Source organism: Myxocyprinus asiaticus, chromosome 24, assembly GCF_019703515.2.
Source record: "Myxocyprinus asiaticus isolate MX2 ecotype Aquarium Trade chromosome 24, UBuf_Myxa_2, whole genome shotgun sequence".
Classification (NCBI taxonomy): domain Eukaryota; kingdom Metazoa; phylum Chordata; class Actinopteri; order Cypriniformes; family Catostomidae; genus Myxocyprinus; species Myxocyprinus asiaticus.
Window position 1 is genome coordinate 19652946 of NC_059367.1, and position 18595 is coordinate 19671540.

Below are 18595 nucleotides of genomic sequence, written 5' to 3' on the forward strand. Positions count from 1 at the left end.
CTCATAGCTGAGATTCAACAGTTAAACAACACATTATCAAGTCAGTAATCTCAGCCTCAGACGGCATGCCCACAGACTGCCCACGGCCTGTTCACTGTGTTAACTGTCTGTCTAAGGCATTTTTCACACACACACAAATAAATCATATACAAAAATGGAGAGTTCTGGCAAACTTGCTGCAAACCTTCATTGTCGCCAAAGGTTTGCTGCTGGTTCACCACTACCGGTGGAGAACTGCAAACTTCTGCCAAACATTTGTGGTGAATCGTAAGCTCATTTGCATGGGAAAATAATGAATGGAAAATGTGCAGCAAGTTTGCAGCAAGTTAGTCAGAACTCTAGATTAATTGTAAGGGATGGCAGGAGCTGGCTGAAAGGACATTTTATTTATCAGTCCACTTGTAAACAAAGTTGTGTTTACAAGTTATTGGGGCTGCTGCAGGGCCACAACTATCTATTTAAGAGAGTTTAAATGCAGTATCAACATTGGCACCCCACTGAATGTTTTCACGGGGGATGAGCGAGACTATTTGTCAATCACATGATTCCAGTTGTGCTTGTTATATGGAAAATTCCTCAATCCACAAGTCCTCTGTATTTGCATTAAAATATGTTTGGAATTTCGCTAAAGTAAAAAAATAAAATAAAAAAAAAATTCAAAGCATGTATGAGTGAACCGCTTACAAAGCGCTGCGGACATTTACAGTGTAAAATATTTGCGAAGAGCAATTAAACTAATCAAGAAACTGTAGGGACAAAACTGTTTGACAATGCAAGCCAAATAAATCTGTCAACGGGGGTACGCATGCTTCGTTTCTCACCCACATCACCTCAGTTGTGCGTTTTCTCTCTTAAGCGCATGCAGAGAGAGAGAGAGAGAAACCGCACATATCAAGGACAGTAAAGACAGTTAAAATTAAATTTGAGGCACTATGGTTAAAATGGTTTTCTTATGTTTTATCTATCAGAATGATGGACATCAATTGGAATTATCATCAGTGTTTTGTTTTTTTTTAAGTGCTGGGGGAAATTAAAACTTTTAAATAAGGTAGACATTGACCCGGCCACTTTTCTGGGACTAGTTGATGCATATGAACGAGTAGTCATGCAAGCGCTATGTAAATATGTATATAGTACATGTTTCTATATTAAAATGTTATATATTACAATTTTATTACATGTTGCTGCCATAATAATGACCCATTTCAAAAGTTTACGTGATCTGGCTCTTGTTTTTCTTTTCCTTCTACTTAAGAGATCCCACTCACTGTGGTGGAGCGTCGACGTAATTGTATTATTGTGAATTAATTCAAACATTTCTGTTACACAATCCTCCATTGTTCACAACTGTACATTAACACAGCACAATCATAAGGCACTTAGCAGTGGTCAAAAATAATTTTTCTAAATCACTCGGAGATGTGGATTCAGACAGTAATTAAATTACAACACAACCTTGGTGTTTGTCAAAAAACAGTAGGTAATTTGGAATTTTCTCAGAGGAGTTGGGAGAAAAACACAGACATTTCGGATTTGGATGCCAATAAAACCACTGACAACCCCCTGTAAATGCTGGAATTACCTCCCCATGTAAAATAATTGCCATTTTAATAGGGCTTTAATAGGTTCCTGTCCAGAAAAAAATGCAATCTGGACCAGACTTTATGCCCTTAGCCAAAAGTCTGGCTATGCGAGATTACCGAGTCAGACACGCCAGCTTTATCAGGTGTAATCAGTGACTTCACCAGTTGTTAATTAATCTGATTTCTGTAGCGATAAATGCAGTGATTTGAATGTGCTGCTGTCTCTACCCTATTGTGATTCCTTATTGATCAGTGCCTACCCTGCTTCCTGCCCCATGCCCAAAGCTACTAGTGTGTCCCCATTCTACTGTTGACCAACATTGCTCACAATCTCTCACTCTGTCAGTCAGTTGTTTCTGAAAAAGTGGGGGAGACAGAATCTGTTCATCACATGATCTAGCTCGATCTGTAGTGTTTTTTATGGCACTTATTTTTTTATCTACCTCTTCTTTAACTGAAACTCGTCTAATATGCATCTTGAAAGTGGCTTTGACGAGAAAGTGTCTGGCAAGATCATAAATGTCTTAAATGTAATGTAAATGATAGGCCGTAACCAGACATTGATATTCATATTAGTGGTGATATTTGTTTTCTGTGGTTGATTCTTAAAGTACTGCATTTGTTCTACCCAACCTGAATACGTGGTTACATTCTTGTGTATATGTATTTTGGTGCAGATTGACAAAGACCCTAAAAAAAAGACAGAAAAGGACTGTGTGAGAGAGAAAAGGACAAAGATGAAATGTAAAATAGTGAAGGAAAGTTGAAGCTGGATTCCTAGTCTCATTCCCCATCTTCCTTCCCAATAATTCCCTGCTCCCTCTCTACTGTCTCTGTCAATAAAAAGTGCCAAAAGGCTAGATTAAAAAAAGAGACAGAGACAAAGGTGTGTAAACTGTCTATGAATGAATATCCAAAGGACTTGGCTGACCTTTCACACTGAAGTAATCCATATCATTCTGACATTACCCTATGTGCCATGTTCAGTTCACACCAAGTCAGAACACAAAGTGGCCACACTCAAACTGCTTTCTGTCAAGTTTTCACCTTTGTTATTTTTCTCCATCAGACTCTGACCTTTTAATTTTGATGCTGAAAGCAGACTTTTGTATGGATTTCCCATTGCTACACGTTTCATTCACTTTCCTCTTTACAAAGAGGGCTATATATAACCCACTTCATTCTTAAATCATATTCTGGCTCCGAGAGCGAGAGGGATTCTCCTTCTTTTACGGCTGTGATAGAGTGGAAGAATCATGTCTTAAGAAAAGTGTTAATTATATTGGGGGTCATAAGGGTTCGACAGCTCTCTGAGTTCTACAGTTTAATGTAAAATTTAAAACCCTTTTCCAGAAACCTTATTAAATGTTTAATCATATTTTGAAGAGAGATAGCCTGCAGGATTTCTATTTCTTTGTAGAAAAGTTATTTTCATTTAAATTAAGCAGTGTTTATTAAAAGGAAAATATTTATTCAAGAGTATACCAAGACCCTTCAGACTTAACTTAGTAAGTTGCAGTCATAAAAGAAATCTAATCCTTTTGTAAAAGCCATTAATCAAAGTCAAGGTGTACAAGTTCAGATAGAGAATACAGGCAGATTCAGTAACAAAGGAGACTGATTTTTAGACTGATTGATACAAAAGAATGGAGAAACTGCAGTAGACAAGTGTTGGCTTCTTAGCTTTTTTTTAGTCTCCTTTATGGAAATATTTTTACAGTTCCAGTTAGGATTCCACTAATAATAACTAAAAACCATTCATCATACTCATTTCAATGCAAAGAAAACAGTAACTTAAGCATTCAGTCACATTTCAACTATCAATATAAACATCATCAATATCAAAACATACAGTACATTATAAAGAATTATACAGTTCATAAATTATACTTGTATTATCTTGTCTAAAGTGGAAGTTAATAAAATCTATGGAATGACTCCAACAGCAAGAGTAAGAGAGAAGGCTCATTTACTGGTACCTTTTAATGGGAAATGTGGTGCCTTTTTGGTCTGTGAATCCTAGCCATACTGAGCTTCACTAATCATTAAACCTTCAGAGATCTCTTGAACCCATCAGGTTCCACCTCATCCTAGACCACAGTAAGACAGCCTTGTGTCAAGATGTCATGGAGGAAGTCATGAGAGGAAGAAACTAGCCTGAGAAAGTTCTAGACAGATTCAATGAGACGTTCATAACTCATCCATGCAGATAGGGATGCAGAACTACTACAGTGCAGAGATGGGGCAGTGGTAGCTCAGCGGTTAAGGCTCTGGGTTACTGATCAGAAGGTCAGGGGTTCCACTGTTGGGCCCTTGAGCAAGGCCCTTGACCCTATCTGCTCCAGGGGTGCTGTATCATGGCTGACCCTGCACTCTGACCCCAGCCTAGCTGAGATATGTGAAAAAAAAAAAAGAAGAATTTCACTGTATATGTGCAAATGTGTGATGAATAAAGAAAGTTAATTATTAAATTAAAATTAATTAGATGTGTGTGCCTGAATCAAGATGCACTTTAGTACAGAAACAGCATTGCATATAAAAATAGTCAATTGTAATCTAGTGTATTTGCATTCATTTGATTCAAAGTTTATGAAGGAATTGTTCACCATTTACTAACCCTAATTTAGTCCTAAACCCATTTGACTTTCTTCTGTGGAACACAAAAGGCGAGATTTTGAAGAATATCCTGCACACTGTTTTACACATAATGAAATTGAAAGGAGATTGGGTCTGTCAAGCAGAGGGGAAGATTATAAGTGACAACATAATTTTATGTTTTAATCTTCAATCCTCATACAAAGCTATTGAATGGTTTCAGAAGATTTGGAATTTAGTTAACAAGTCTTATTAACTACATTTATGAGGCTTTTTTATCATTTTGGAGCTTGACAGCCATAATTCCCATTCATTGTGTGGAAAAGAATGGCCGGGGTGCATTTCCCATACAATGACGTAACTTACTGCGTAACTGCCACAGTACGATGCATCATTGTAGAAATTAACAAGTTAGTCATGACTGTCCATCCTCACAGCCCGGCCACGCCCTCCTCCTCCTCAGACCATATTAATGCCACATAACATAAACGCATAAAAGCTGTGTTCTCCAACAGAAACTGTGTGTGATAAAGTGCTTTCTCTTAACAGACTTTAATTACTTAAACAGCTGTACTTGCGTTCATGTGACGTTTCAGAATGCAAAAACCCCGGAACTACGGTTTTGGGAAACACCACATTGTTGAACTATGTTGTTAATGATGGAATTGGGAAATGCACCCCAGTACAGAAAAAAGAAAGTAATACGTGTTTAGAACAACATGAGAGTGTGTAAGTGACAGAACTTAACTTCATTTTTTGAATGATCTATTTCTTTAATTTAGCAGTTATGTAAAAATATCTCTCTGCATTGTTTTTAATGTGACAGTCATTATCTTATAATTATATATAATTCTACCCCCCCTCCCCCCCTTGTCTCCACCAACATTGTTGAGGTTCCCATTATAATGCTGATTAATGCACCAGCTCAGACTTTGTGCTAGGAGACATCAGTGATAACTGAAAAACTTGAGATAAACAAAAAAAGAAAAAGAAAAAAGGATTAAGATAAAGGAGCATAAACCGAACTTGTTAATCGCTATTGTGCTGCCCCACGTCCTTCTGTTTATATTGTGCTGAGTTAGAAAAAGAGCAAATAAAGGGTATCGGTTTTTTGGTCCTTTCTCAAGGTCTTTGCATAAACATAATAGCCTTGGGTTTCCTGTGAACATGGTTTGGCCAGAAACACTAAAGGCATAGTTCACCCACTAATTAAATCCTGTTGTCATTTATTCACCCTCATGTTGTTCAAAACCCGTATGACTTTCTTCTGTGGAACACAGAATTGTCAGAATCTGACAGTCTCAGTCACCATTCACATTCATTACATCTTTTTCCATACAATGAATACAATGACAGCACTACCTGCTGATCAGAATCCTGGATTCCATTTAAATACTATTCCATTTGGATTCCACATGCACCTTTTTTTGCATATTACCCCCCTTGCAGCAGAGGATGATTTCTTTGTCCATGTGGAAATATTTCATAAATATTCACTGACCTTGTTCTTGGTGTTTTCCGACATCACATTCCCGTCCACAGCTCATTTCTCATTTGCACTGGGGCTCATTCAGACAGCATAGCAGACTGCATGCAGGGTTCATGCTGAAAGGGGAATGCCATTGAGATTCAGATATTAGAAAAGTCATTATGATATTTTTCTGTGCTTCAGTGGTTATCTGTAAAAGTGCTCAACTCCTTTCCATGGCTGAAAAAGATTTTTACTACCAACTCCAACATCTTACCCTAGGGGGGCTCCAGAAATGCCATCGGCTGGCCTTACTCGCTCGTTATACGTTATAAGTTCCTGATAACTGTTGCAGAACACAGAAGATCGCCTCACACTCGCATTTTTGCACCACACAAACGTATAGTGCTGAGTGAATAATTGTGACCAATGAACAAGGAAGAAATTAAGATATTATTTTGAAATTGTTGAGCAGAAAAACAAAAACTTCTGTGAAAACTGTTTTAGAAAGTAACTTTAAAGTTTATATAAAATAGTAATATGATTATTTTTAGGTAAACAGTAATGTAATCTGATTACAATTTTAGAGAAGTGATTAGTTATTTAAAGTTATATATAGTGGATTTTTCTAAGTCACTAATCCAACACTGGTCGTCTCTTAAGTAGATTGAATTAAATGGATTGTGTTGCAGTGGGTTATTATTTAAAAGACGTGTTTCTGCCATTTAAATCTATACAGTCTGGCTATCAGAATCACTGGGTAATCGCTGGTTGCATACTGCTCTGTCTGCTCTGTCAAGTCAGCTCTGCCTGGTGGAATGATCCAATGTCACCTCAAACCCACTTCCTTATTTCCCCTTCTTTTTTTTACCACAATCATCAGGGAGACAGTGAAACTGGCCTCAGAACTGCAGTTGATGTAGCCTTCCACATACAGAACTGCCACTTCAAAATCACTGATTCTTTCACAACTCTTCTGAAATCAGTGGGAACTCCAGCATAGCTACAGATTACAGAAGCCTGTCCTACAGAACAGCGATGTTGAAGTGGCAGTTCTGTACGCACTGCTGTTTTGGGACCAGTTTCGCAGTCTCTCTGAAGATTGTGATGTTTGAAATAGAAGAAGTGGGTTTAAGCAGATGTTCTTTCCACCAGGCAGAGCTGATTGTTAGGAACGTCTGGCTGCTGAACAGGAGGTTGGCTGTCTGCCTATCAGGTGAGAGAGAGACAGTACAATGCTAGGCTGGAGATTGTAATTACAGCAACCCCTCAAACAGAGGCTGAGAGCGCTTCATATTGACTCGAGTGTTTTGAAGCTGGAGGGTTGGTGATCTGTGCCACAGTTTGGGGTGAATCACAATCCATCACCTTTGTGAAGTCCCACTGTCAGTGTCTCACATCCGTAGCCACCAGAAATGTGTGCAAATGTTGGTTTATATTTAAATGCTGTATTTGTTTTAGGATCTTTCATTTGATATTATTTCCTCTCTCTCTCTCTCTCTCTCTCTCTCTCTCTCTCTCTTTCTCTCTCTAGCACTCAGATCCATTTCACAGTGGCCATTGATTTCACTGCTTCCAATGGTAAGGGTTTCTTATTTTTAGTGTTGATATGCTTTTTTTAATTTGCTTGTTGCTTTTTTACGGATTAACCCTCCATCCTGTTTACAATGAACACAGCACTATTATCTCTCATAAATGGGGTTGCAGCAGATAGTGGACTGGTCTAAATCAGATTTTGCCTTAATTTATGATCTCTCGCTCTCTCTCTCTAAACTCCAGGGAACCCTTCTCAATCCACTTCCCTCCACTACATGAACCCGTATCAGATGAACGCATACGCCATGGCATTGAAGGCTGTTGGCGAGATCATTCAGGACTATGACAGCGATAAGATGTTTCCGGCACTGGGCTTTGGAGCCAAACTTCCTCCTGATGGAAGGGTTTCCCATGAATTTCCCCTGGTACCTGTTCCTAGATATGATAGATTATGTGGATTTCACAGTCAGCTGGTGCATGTCCAGAGCCATTTCTGCTCGAGTCCTGTGTGTGTGCCCAATGTAGAGTGTTTTTCAGACACTCTGGCTGGAAGTGAACAGTGTTGCTTTCTCCTGTTTGTGAAATTGTACTCTGTGGGTGTGTGTTTGCAATCAATTTTTGTTTTTGTTTTGGAGTATTATTTAGTTGTTTATGCAGATCTTGAGTTTATAGAATGTTTATGATATTGTTATTAGTAATGCATGGTTAGATTTTTGTGTAATGTGTAAATAAGGCTCTTTTGACACTCTTGCTCATTAACGTTACCCAAGTATTTATGATGTGCGTGTGCCAAACCCTTATCTCCTCCAAATTTTGAGACTGTTAATTAGGTTGCACTCGCTCTCAATCTTTTTTCTTCCTCAGACACTCCTCCTTCCCATCTTTGTTTTTCCCCTTCTTTATTTACTTTTGATCATGATTCTTGATTATATGTTTAGTTTAAAGTCTTGCTGCTTCGCTTCCAGATTCTTTGAATATTGCTGTTTTTAAAGCATGAATATGTATCTAATGATTATGCTGAACAAATTCTGAGCAACATATGGGCATCTGCACACTAGAGAAAGCTCTGATGGAGTGTTTGACAAATAGGAATGCATAAGATGTGGAACGAGCTGTATCAGTTACAAAACAAATGAGAACACAGCAAATTGGATTCCCGAAATAACTTCTAATTGGTCAACGAATGCCTGCGTTAGAGTGGGATCCAGCAAAAGTTAACTTTTGGTCACATGACAGGAGTGTCGCTTTTGCAAACCTTTGTGTTTTCCCTCTACGTATGTCCTTTTGACGCACCATCTCCATTGAATTCAGTGGATTTGCAGCATAAACTAATGTTCAGGCCCCCTAATAACCAATGCATGTTCTATATGTAGATTTTTTTATATTCAAATGTATGTTGCATTAATACATGTGCATTTTTTAGATTAGACGAATCAGCAGATCAGAAGGAATTTTGTGGGTATAACACAACTTAACCTCAATCAAGAGCATCTGTGGCATTATATTGATTACCACAAAAAAAAAAAAAAAAAAAAAAAAAAGAAATTCAACTTGTCCCTTGTTTATTTAAAAAAAGCTTTTATTTAAAAAAAACTTGTGGTTACAGTAAGGCACATACTGTACAATGGAAGTGAATAGTAAAATTGTAAACATAATATATATATATATATATATATATATATATATATATATATATATATATATATATATATCAAGCGCCACAAATGCTGACAACTGAGTTTAACACGTGTTGAACAAAGAACATTAATTTAATGGCGGAGGCATAGTGTGTGTAGTGTTAGTGATTGATCTCTTCTGTTCCTCTTGAAGAATGGTAATGTAGATAACCCATACTGCAACGGGATGGAGGGCATTTTGGAGGCTTACCACCAGAGTCTAAAGACAGTCCAGCTTTACGGACCCACCAATTTTGCTCCTGTCATCAATAGCGTAGCAAGGTGAGCAAAAATGCAAAAACACTCACTTGCTCAAGCAAAAGAGGAGGCTTAGAAATTTTGGAAAAAACATCACATCTTTAGCTGGGGATATTGGACTGACACTCCCTACTTGGTTCTGATAGGCCAAGTCTGCACGGGCAAAATTGAGCTCTTGATTATCGGGAAACTATGACTGCACGAGACCTTATTGATGGCTTTTTATTTTTGAAGGTCTTATGCTTTTCCTATTAAGAGGTGGGACTACTTCTGTGTGCATATTTTTAAGGCTGCCCCAGGTGCTGATGTATAGCATATGATAGATATTGTACTGAATATCAAACATGGCCAGCTGATTTAAAAGGAACCAAATGTGCGTTTTCTAATGTTGTGACCATGTGTGGACCTCAGAGAGACCAGATTTCCTGTCATAAATTCTGTAAACTGTTTTGCATAACAAAGAGCATTATGGGATTTTTATGATGACAGAAGAGCTGTGTCAATAGCGGTGGGACATCCCAGAGCAATTATATACAGTTGTGCTCAAAAGTTTGCATACCCTGGCAGAAATTGTGAAATTTTGGCATTGATTTTGAAAATATGACTGATCATGCAAAAACACTGTCTTTTATTTAAGGATAGTGATCATATGAAGCCATTTATTATCACATAGTTATTTGGCTCCTTTTTAAATCATAATGATAACAGAAATCACCCAAATGGCTCTGATCAAAAGTTTACATACCCTAGAATGTTTGGCTTTGTTACAGACACACAAGGTGATACACACAGGTTTAAATGGCAATTAAAGGTTAATTTCCCACACCTGTGGCTTTTTAAATTGCAATTAGTGTCTGTGTATAAATAGTCAATGAGTTTGTTAGCTCTCATGTGGATGCACTGAGCAGGATAGATACTGAGCCATGGGGAGCAGAAAAGAACTGTCAAAAGACCTGCGTAACAAGGTAATGGAACTTTATAAAGATGGAAAAGGATATAAAAAGATATACAAAGCCTTGAAAATGCCAGTCAGTACTGTTCAATCACTTATTAAGAAGTGAAAAATTCAGGGATCTCTTGATAACAAGCCAAGTTCAGGTAGATCATGAAATATTTCAGCCACAACTGCCAGAAGAATTGTTCAGGATACAAAGAAAAACCCACAGGTAACCTCAGGAGAAATACAGGCTGCTTTGGAAAAAGATGGTGTGGTTGTTTCAAGGAGCACAACACGACGATACTTGAACAAAATTGAGCTGCATGGTCGAGTTGCCAGAAAGAAGCCTTTACTGCACCAATGCCACAAAAAAGCCCGGTTACAATATGCATGACAACACCTTGACATGCCTCACAGCTTCTGGTACACTGTAATTTGGAGTGACGAGTCCAAAATAGAGCTTTATGGTCACACCCATAAGCGCTATGTTTGGAGAGGGGTCAACAAGGCCTATAGTGAAAAGAATACCATCCCCACTGTGAAGCATGGTGGTGGCTCACTGATGTTTTAGGGGTGTGTGAGCTCTAAAGGTACGGGGAATCTTGTGAAAATTGATGGCAAGATGAATGCAGCATGTTATCAGAAAATACTGGCAGACAATTTGCATTCTTCTGCATGAAAGCTGCGCATGGGACTCTCTTGGACTTTCCAGCATGACAATGACCCTTAACACAAGGCCAAGTTGACTGGAGTGGTCATCACAGTCTCTTGACCTTAATATCATCGAGCCACTCTGGGGAGATCTCAAACTTGCGGTTCATGCAAGACGACCAAAGACTTTGCATGATCTGGAGGCATTTTGCCAAGACGAATGGGCAGTTATACCACCTGCAAGAATTTGGGGCCTCATAGACAACTATTACAAAAGACTGCACGCTGTCATTGATGCTAAAGGGGGTAATACACAGTATTAAGAACTAAGGGTATGCAGACTTTTGAACAGGGGTCATTCAATTTTTTTCTTTGTTGCTATGTTTTGTTTTATGATTGTGCCATTCTGTTATAGCCTACAGTTGAATATGTTTTCCTGCTCACTCATGTTTTCTTAAAAAATGGTACATATATTACCAATTCTCCAAGGGTATGCAAACTTTTGAGCACAACTGTATATGCATGAGATTCAGTTCTTGAATACTACGTGTTCAGTCATGATGCTTTCAGTATTCAACCATACTGTTAAAATGCAAACAAACCACAGAACCAGCAAGATGGATATCAAGTTTAAGTTTTTGTGGTTGGCAATCAGATAATGCTCAAAAGTCTCTGACATAGAGTCCAAGTCAAGTCTTTATTCTTTTGTGACTAATCCATATTGAGTCTCAAGTCTTTTAGTCTGATGCCACAAGTCCAAGTCTTTTTAAAGGTATAGTTCACACAAAAATGAAAATTCTGTCTTATTTAATCACTTTCATGTTGTTCCAAACCTGTATGACTCTTTTTTCTGTGGAACACAAAAGGAGATGTTTGGCAAAATGTTAGCCTCAGTGACTACATTTACATGGACACCAGAAAGCGGCTTATTGCGAGAAAGTAGCGTTTCATTTTACATGCACTGTAGAAGTGGCATACACTTTACTCCTGTATACATGCGGCTCGTTCAGTAAGCAGCTTTCTCCACAGCGACGTAATTTCCCCCCGACGCTTGTGTAAATAACAAACCTGATATCGCTATTTTATTCCCTGTTGCTTTGCTTTATTTCCAGATATTCCAAAATTGTTGATGTGTTTGTTTTCTTAACTTTCTTTTGCGACCTGCAGCGGAATAGCACTGCAGTAGTGGGGTTTCCCTCTTACGTAAAACTCCAGGATTCTCCCAATGTTCAAGCGCATATATGCGACGGAGGGACTGTCAATATTTTTCTTTGGTGTGTATAAATGGGTATAGTTTATAGTGTATGTGCTTTTTCTACTGTAAAAGAAAGCAGAAATGTTGAATTCTTTTCACTTTGACTTGTTTTTGGGCTCCATCCTATGACATTTGTTGTCTGGTCTATTCACGCACATGTGCACCCTTCAAAAACCTGTTACAATGTTGGTTATGTGTTTACATGGCCACATTAAGCCGCATTCTCCAGGAAAAACCTGGATGTCTGTCTCTTAATGCCTTAAACGGTGTAAAGAAATCGCCATTCTTCTTTACATGACATTACAGAATGCCCCTTACGGCAAAAAAAAACCTGGAATAAACCGTTTTCTTAAGTGCAAGTTAACGTGGTCAGTCACTCTTCAGTTTCATCTCTTTTCCATACAATGAAAATTAATAGTGACTAAGGCCGCTAACATCCTAACAATCTGCCAAACATCTTATTTTGTGTTCCACTGAAGATAGAAAGTCATACTGATTTGGAACCACAGGAGGGGGACTAAATGAGGACAGAATTTTAATTTTTGGATGAACTATCCATTTAAGTGCAACTTGTTTTATGGTGCCAGTTATACACAGGGTTAGTACAGATGCTTCAAAGTTAAATTCAAGGGCTTTCAAGGACATTTCAAGCACATTTTTATTTGTTTTCAAGGACTATGCTCGAGATGTCATTAAAACAAATTATTTTTGTTAATTTTAAATACAAATATTTTAAACATTCAGTTAATTTATTTTTATAAATCACCACTTATTACAAGTACAACAATGAGCATCTTTAAGTACATATTCTCACAGTAACAACACCACATTTTGAGGGTTCAGTGGGGTACAACACCAAATATGTTTGTGTGAAAATATTAGTTAAAATGTGAATAACTTTTTAACATGCTGGGAAAAATCACTACATGCATATTTAAGCAGCCTCTGAACTTAAACCTTAAAAATTATTTTCTACAACTTTTTGTATTTAATTTTTTTTTTAAAACATAAAAAAAAAAAAGGTCTTAACATTAATAAAACCAATAACATGAAATTAAGGGACAAACATTCTTTTTAAATTATTAAAATTATTAATAATATATTTTTTTTTTTTTTTTTTTACTTTTTTTGCACACTTGTTTGGCCTTACACTAATGCTTTTATTAAAAATAAGTACAAAATAAATACACAAATAACTTTACATGTCATAGAAGTGGTGTACCAGAAGAAGGGAACAAGTATTTTTTTCAGGCAATTAACAATTTCAAATATATTTTCTAAAAAATCAAGCCATTTCATATCATTAAATGTTAGGTTATAAAATTATTTTTAAAAAACAATAAAAACAAATTCGCTATTTGAAAGCTTTTTCGTGACTAAAAAAGTCGAGGGACATGTTTGTCAACATAATTGGATACTGACCCAAATGTTGTCAGAAATAACCTATTTTGTGAGACACAAAGCTTTCTTTACAGAAGGGGGCACTAGACGGCTCACAAAACTGAATCCTCCATTGATCTGCATTTAAATCATTCAAAATGTTTTACATCTCATATAATTTTTTCACTCTGGAGAGTAAATTGTAATTAAAACTGATAGTTGCAAGGATTCATACTTGTTAAATCCGCAACAGCAGTATCTATAAAATATATATTTTTTAAATCCTCCAGTAACACTTGATTGTGATTGGCCCATCCTGAACAGCGCTGCCAAAAGTAACAGGTGCCACGTGACAGCACAGTCTATGTGTTGCCTGCTTCAGCAGTGGTCTAGTGGTCTGTTGTCATGTTTTTCCGAAAATAAATAAATACATTTAATTTATTAAATGATTTAAGCAACGTATTTTAAGATTTTCTATAATTCAAGAACTTTTTAAGCACCTCTTGGTAAAAAAATTGCTATTTTCAAGGGTTTTCCAGGACTTAAATTTGAAAAAGCCAAATTCAAGTACTTGAAGCACTTCAAGCACCTTGTACGAACCCTGTATACAGTACCATTTTCTGCTAAAATGTTTGTGTGGCAATATGAAAAACTGACTGTTTGTTTGTGTCTGCACATTCAGGTATGCTGCAGCAGTTCAAGACGGCTCTCAGTATTTTGTACTTCTCATAATCACAGATGGTGTGATATCAGACATGGCTCAGACCAAAGAAGCCATAGTCAATGTGAGTTATCTTCTATCCCTTCTTTCTCTCTCTTTTTACTCTTTTCTCAAGACAAACTTTGTTCATTCTGCTATACACTGGTGCAAAGTGCACCAAATCCCAGGTTTTTTGGGGACGTCCAAAGATCCTCTCCACAACTAGAGGGATTCATCTGTCATAATGGCACTGGTTAACCAGCAGACTGGATTTAAAGGGAATTTGCGACTGTTTAGTCAGATTATTAGAACAGCCACACCTTCCTTTTAAGATCTTGCCTGCTGCTCTGTCTCTTCTCACCATCTCCTTCACCCTCTTCCTGTGATGCTGTGGATCCTGAGTTTGATGTAACCAACTCTGTAAATGTTCAGATTGACATGGTAATGCTTCTTTGCTGACTGCTGTGGGTTGGTGCAGATTGTATGATTGGAAACTTTGAGTTGTTACTGTCTGTCTTCAGTCTTTTAAAATTTTATTGAACTACTGTATAAGCTGTTGATTACTTAGATTGCTGAGAAAATTTCTCTCTAGTACTTCTGCTGTTGGTCTTTTTAAAATGATTTGATAAAACTCAGTACTCTGAAGTATAAAGACCTCTCTCACACACTCACACTCACACTCTGAAATTCTCTGCACTCTCAGCAATTTATCCACTCAGATATACAGTATACTGTGAGTAACTTAAAGGTGCACTCAGTAAGTTTTTAGCTGGCTCTTACTTGTCCCAATAGTACCAGTGGTTTTGGACTTTATACTGACTAGTAATGGGAAGGTCGGATCATTTTACTGACTTGGAATGTTTGAATCTTGTTCAGCCAATGAACGAACCTTAATTCAAGTCATTTTGTTTATGTGTCACGTGACAACCGTATCGGCTCTACAGGAAACAGAAATGATTAGTTCACCTCCCGACTGGGTCTTCAGGTGAGTCTTATGTTCATTTGTCCTGAGACCGCTACAAGGTTCAGCATAGAAGACAAATGATTCGTTCACGAGTGACTGGTCTTTTGTTATTTTTTCTCTTAACAGCTTACAGTTCAGTATGTTGGAGTTGTTTGTATCAAGATCAATACCTGTCAGTGTGACAATAAAAAAACATTTTAAAATTATCATGATAAATAATTTTCATGTATTTAATGCAGAAAGTCATTAAAATATATGTTCTGCCAAGTGTAAAATTAAAGTAAAACAGTAAGGGCAAAAATTAACCCTAACTAACCGCCTGTATTTAAGGAAGGTTGGGAATAGAACTAATATCTGTTTACAGTACAGAGCCTATGCGGCTGTCACGTGTCAAATGAATGAAAGACCCATTCCCGAAGATCCAGTCGGGAGGTGAACTAGGTGAACTAACTTGCGGCTGTCAAGTGTCTAATGAATGAAACACGAACTATAAATTTTGCGAATGCACAGCCATGACAAAATGAATGAATAACTCTCTGAGAGTACTTGTTCTTCCCAATTCATATAAAAGATCTCTCCAATAGGGACCTGTTTTTTTTTTAATCAGGGACATTTTCTATCTTTCCACTTGTCTAGTGTCTGGTGGTGGATCACACTCCTGCTGATCAATAACATCACTGTTGATTTGTGCTTCGTATATTGTGTTTGTTTTTACGTTGTTTGGTTTTCTTGTTTTGTTTACATGTATTTTTATGTTTGAGCATTGGCTGAAAGTTACATTTTTATTATTATTGTCATTACTAGTGGTAGTATCTCGCTTGATATGCAATGTCAACATGGCAGTGCCCATTGGGGGGTGACCTGCTACATGTAAAATTAAACAGCTTTGATTGTGCTGTAGCTATATACAGTATATACATATATATTAACCTGTTTCATGTGACGTCACAGGATGACCGCGCTGCCATATTTGTTACCAAAATTCCATTAACATTAAATTTGCGACAATGTGGGATGCAGCAAAAGTCGGCTAAATGTTTGTTTCTATTTATAAAACTTGAAAAGGTGATACTGCTCTTTAATTACCAAAGCCAAAATGTAATTATTCTTTCAGTAAAGTTTTATCTTTTAAGTGACATGGCTTAATTTCACCAAAGTCAAGGAGCGATGAAGGGGGAAAGCACAATAATGTAAATATATAGTATATATTTAATGTGTATACTAATGTTAGTCAATAAACAACACATCATAAGATCATGAAGCACAGACTTTTTTCACACACCACCAGACTACAATTTAAATATATTAGTCTTATATACTAATATGCCTTGGTTGCTTTCTGTGTATTCTTCTTAAGTTAAAAGCAGCTCTTACTTTTATACAGATGGGATCATCACAGACGTTTTGTAATATTTTGACCAAATCAGAGTAGGGTTGCAGTGGTATACTGGTTTCACAGTATACCATGGTATGAAAATTGACGGTTATCATACCATGTACATTACTTATCTACGGTATTGAGAAAAAAAAAATGCAACCGGATGGAGAATCTCACCTGCGCGTGCGCATCTCCTTTCCTCCTCATCTGCCTGTCAGATTCGTCAACTCGCGCCACACACACACATGCAGCAGAGAAAATGTCAGAGAGAAGCGAGGCGAGGGGGTCTGACATAAGTGAGTGTGTGTGTGAGTTAAAGCAGTGTTTCTCAACTGGTGGGTTGCAGGTCTATTCGGACTGGGTCGCAGACAGCGGGGAAAGAACCATGACATGGTTCTCCCATTGAAGATATTTCGGCAGCCGCCCAAGTGATAGCCTATTTAGGACTGCCGAGGCAGATTTAATGATAATACCGCAATCAGCTAAAGGCTTCTCATCTGCACTTTTGCACAAGTGTAACGGAACCAGCTCATGCTAATGATCTGCTCTTCTCTCTGGCGTGCGCGTGCAACAACCGGGATTCCCTCGATATTGCGGAGCACAGACCTCAAAACTGATGTGACCAATTTCAATTCTAGTGAGACTTTTCTAGTTTAAAGTGTTACGGAGAAAGTGAAGTCGAACCTCTCAGACAGTAGGCAGCCCTGACATGCTAAACAGCACTGAGGAGGAAAAGAGCAACACTGTGCAATGCGCTAATTTTTTGTTTCATTATACATCATCACATTTACTAAATTGTTTCATGATTTTACATGAGTAAAAGTTATATTTTGACAAAATGTTATCGTTACATATGAAATAACCTAAAGGTAGAACCTATTGGACCTCATTTTATATCAACAGTGGCAGCTGTAGTTAAAGTTTCAAGATGGGCCACGCCGTGCAGTGAAAACTCAAAAGCTTCACAATTTAGCATCGCCAAGGCCTTTATATTATAATAACCAAATATGAAGTAGATCTGATGAAATCTCTAGGAGGAGTTCGTTAAAGTACGAGGCCTGGAAATGGCAAAAACTGAGCAAAAATTTAAGAGAAAAATCAAAATGGCTGACTTCCTGTTGAGTTTAGGGCATGGGTCCAAGATACTTTTTTGTAGGTATTGGCATGTTAAACATGTGTAACGATTTTCGTACAAGTAGGTGAAACGTAGCGTAAAGCGCACATTGTTGAATGTTTGTAGGTGGCGCTATCAAGCCATTTTGCCACACCTAATTCTGAAACCCATATCAGATGTAAATTTTCACCACTTCTGATGCGTGTGCAAAGTTTAATGAGATTTCGAGTATGTTTAGGCCCTCAAAAATGCAATTCATTTGGGAAAAAATATAATAATAATAATAAACGCCTAGAAGAACAATAGGGTCCACGCACCATCGGTGCTCGGCCCCTAATAAAGCATTTGTTCAACCAAAAAAATTATAATTGTGTAATACCGTATACTGTGATACCGTGAAACCATGATGATTTTCTTACCGTGAAAATCTCATACCGTTGCAACCCTAAATCAGAGCAGAAAACAACACAAACATTTATCAAAAGCATTCTTGATATTGTTTTACGGGTCTTTTTCCATTCACCGCCATTGTTTTCTCCCGCTGATGGTCGCAAAATGGCGGCTTCGGGGGAAAAGTGACGTCACTGAAACAGGTCAATACACTCACTTATCACTATATTAGGAACACCTGCACACCTACTTGTTCATGCCATTATCTAATCAGCCAATCGTGTGGCAGCAGTGCAGTGCATAAAATAAAGCATATACGGGTCAGGAGCTTCAGTTAATGTTCACATCAACCATCAGAATGGGGAAAAATGTGATCTCAGTGATTTCGACCGTGGCATGATTGTTGGTACCAGATGGCAGGGCCCTAGCATTCAAAATGTGGCCCCCTACCTACAAGTACACCTATCCATACACACCCAACATCAATAACTATGCAAGTTTAAATTGTGCAAATAAACAGCTCTATTAATTCAAAATCAGAAATCTTAAAAGTGCAAAACTGTCAACTGTAGTTTATCAGCACAGGTATATCTATTCAGAAGTACAAAAAAATAAAGAAAATTATTTTTTAAAACAAACAAACACATATCACAAATTAATAAATATATTTAATAAAGTTATGTGGAAATGAATAAGAAAGAATTAAATCA

At 37.5% G+C, this 18595-nt stretch overlaps 1 protein-coding gene across 1 annotated transcript in view; it reads left to right on the forward strand.

Annotated features, from left to right (window-relative positions):
* The window catches only part of cpne5a (copine Va), a 131923-nt gene that overhangs the window by 84251 nt on the left and 29077 nt on the right, over nt 1-18595 (forward strand). The window contains exons 14-17 of the mRNA XM_051652479.1: nt 7181-7227; nt 7426-7607; nt 9013-9140; nt 14022-14124. Of these exons, the coding sequence (XP_051508439.1) occupies nt 7181-7227; nt 7426-7607; nt 9013-9140; nt 14022-14124 (460 nt within the window). The remainder of the gene's footprint in view (nt 1-7180; nt 7228-7425; nt 7608-9012; nt 9141-14021; nt 14125-18595) is intronic.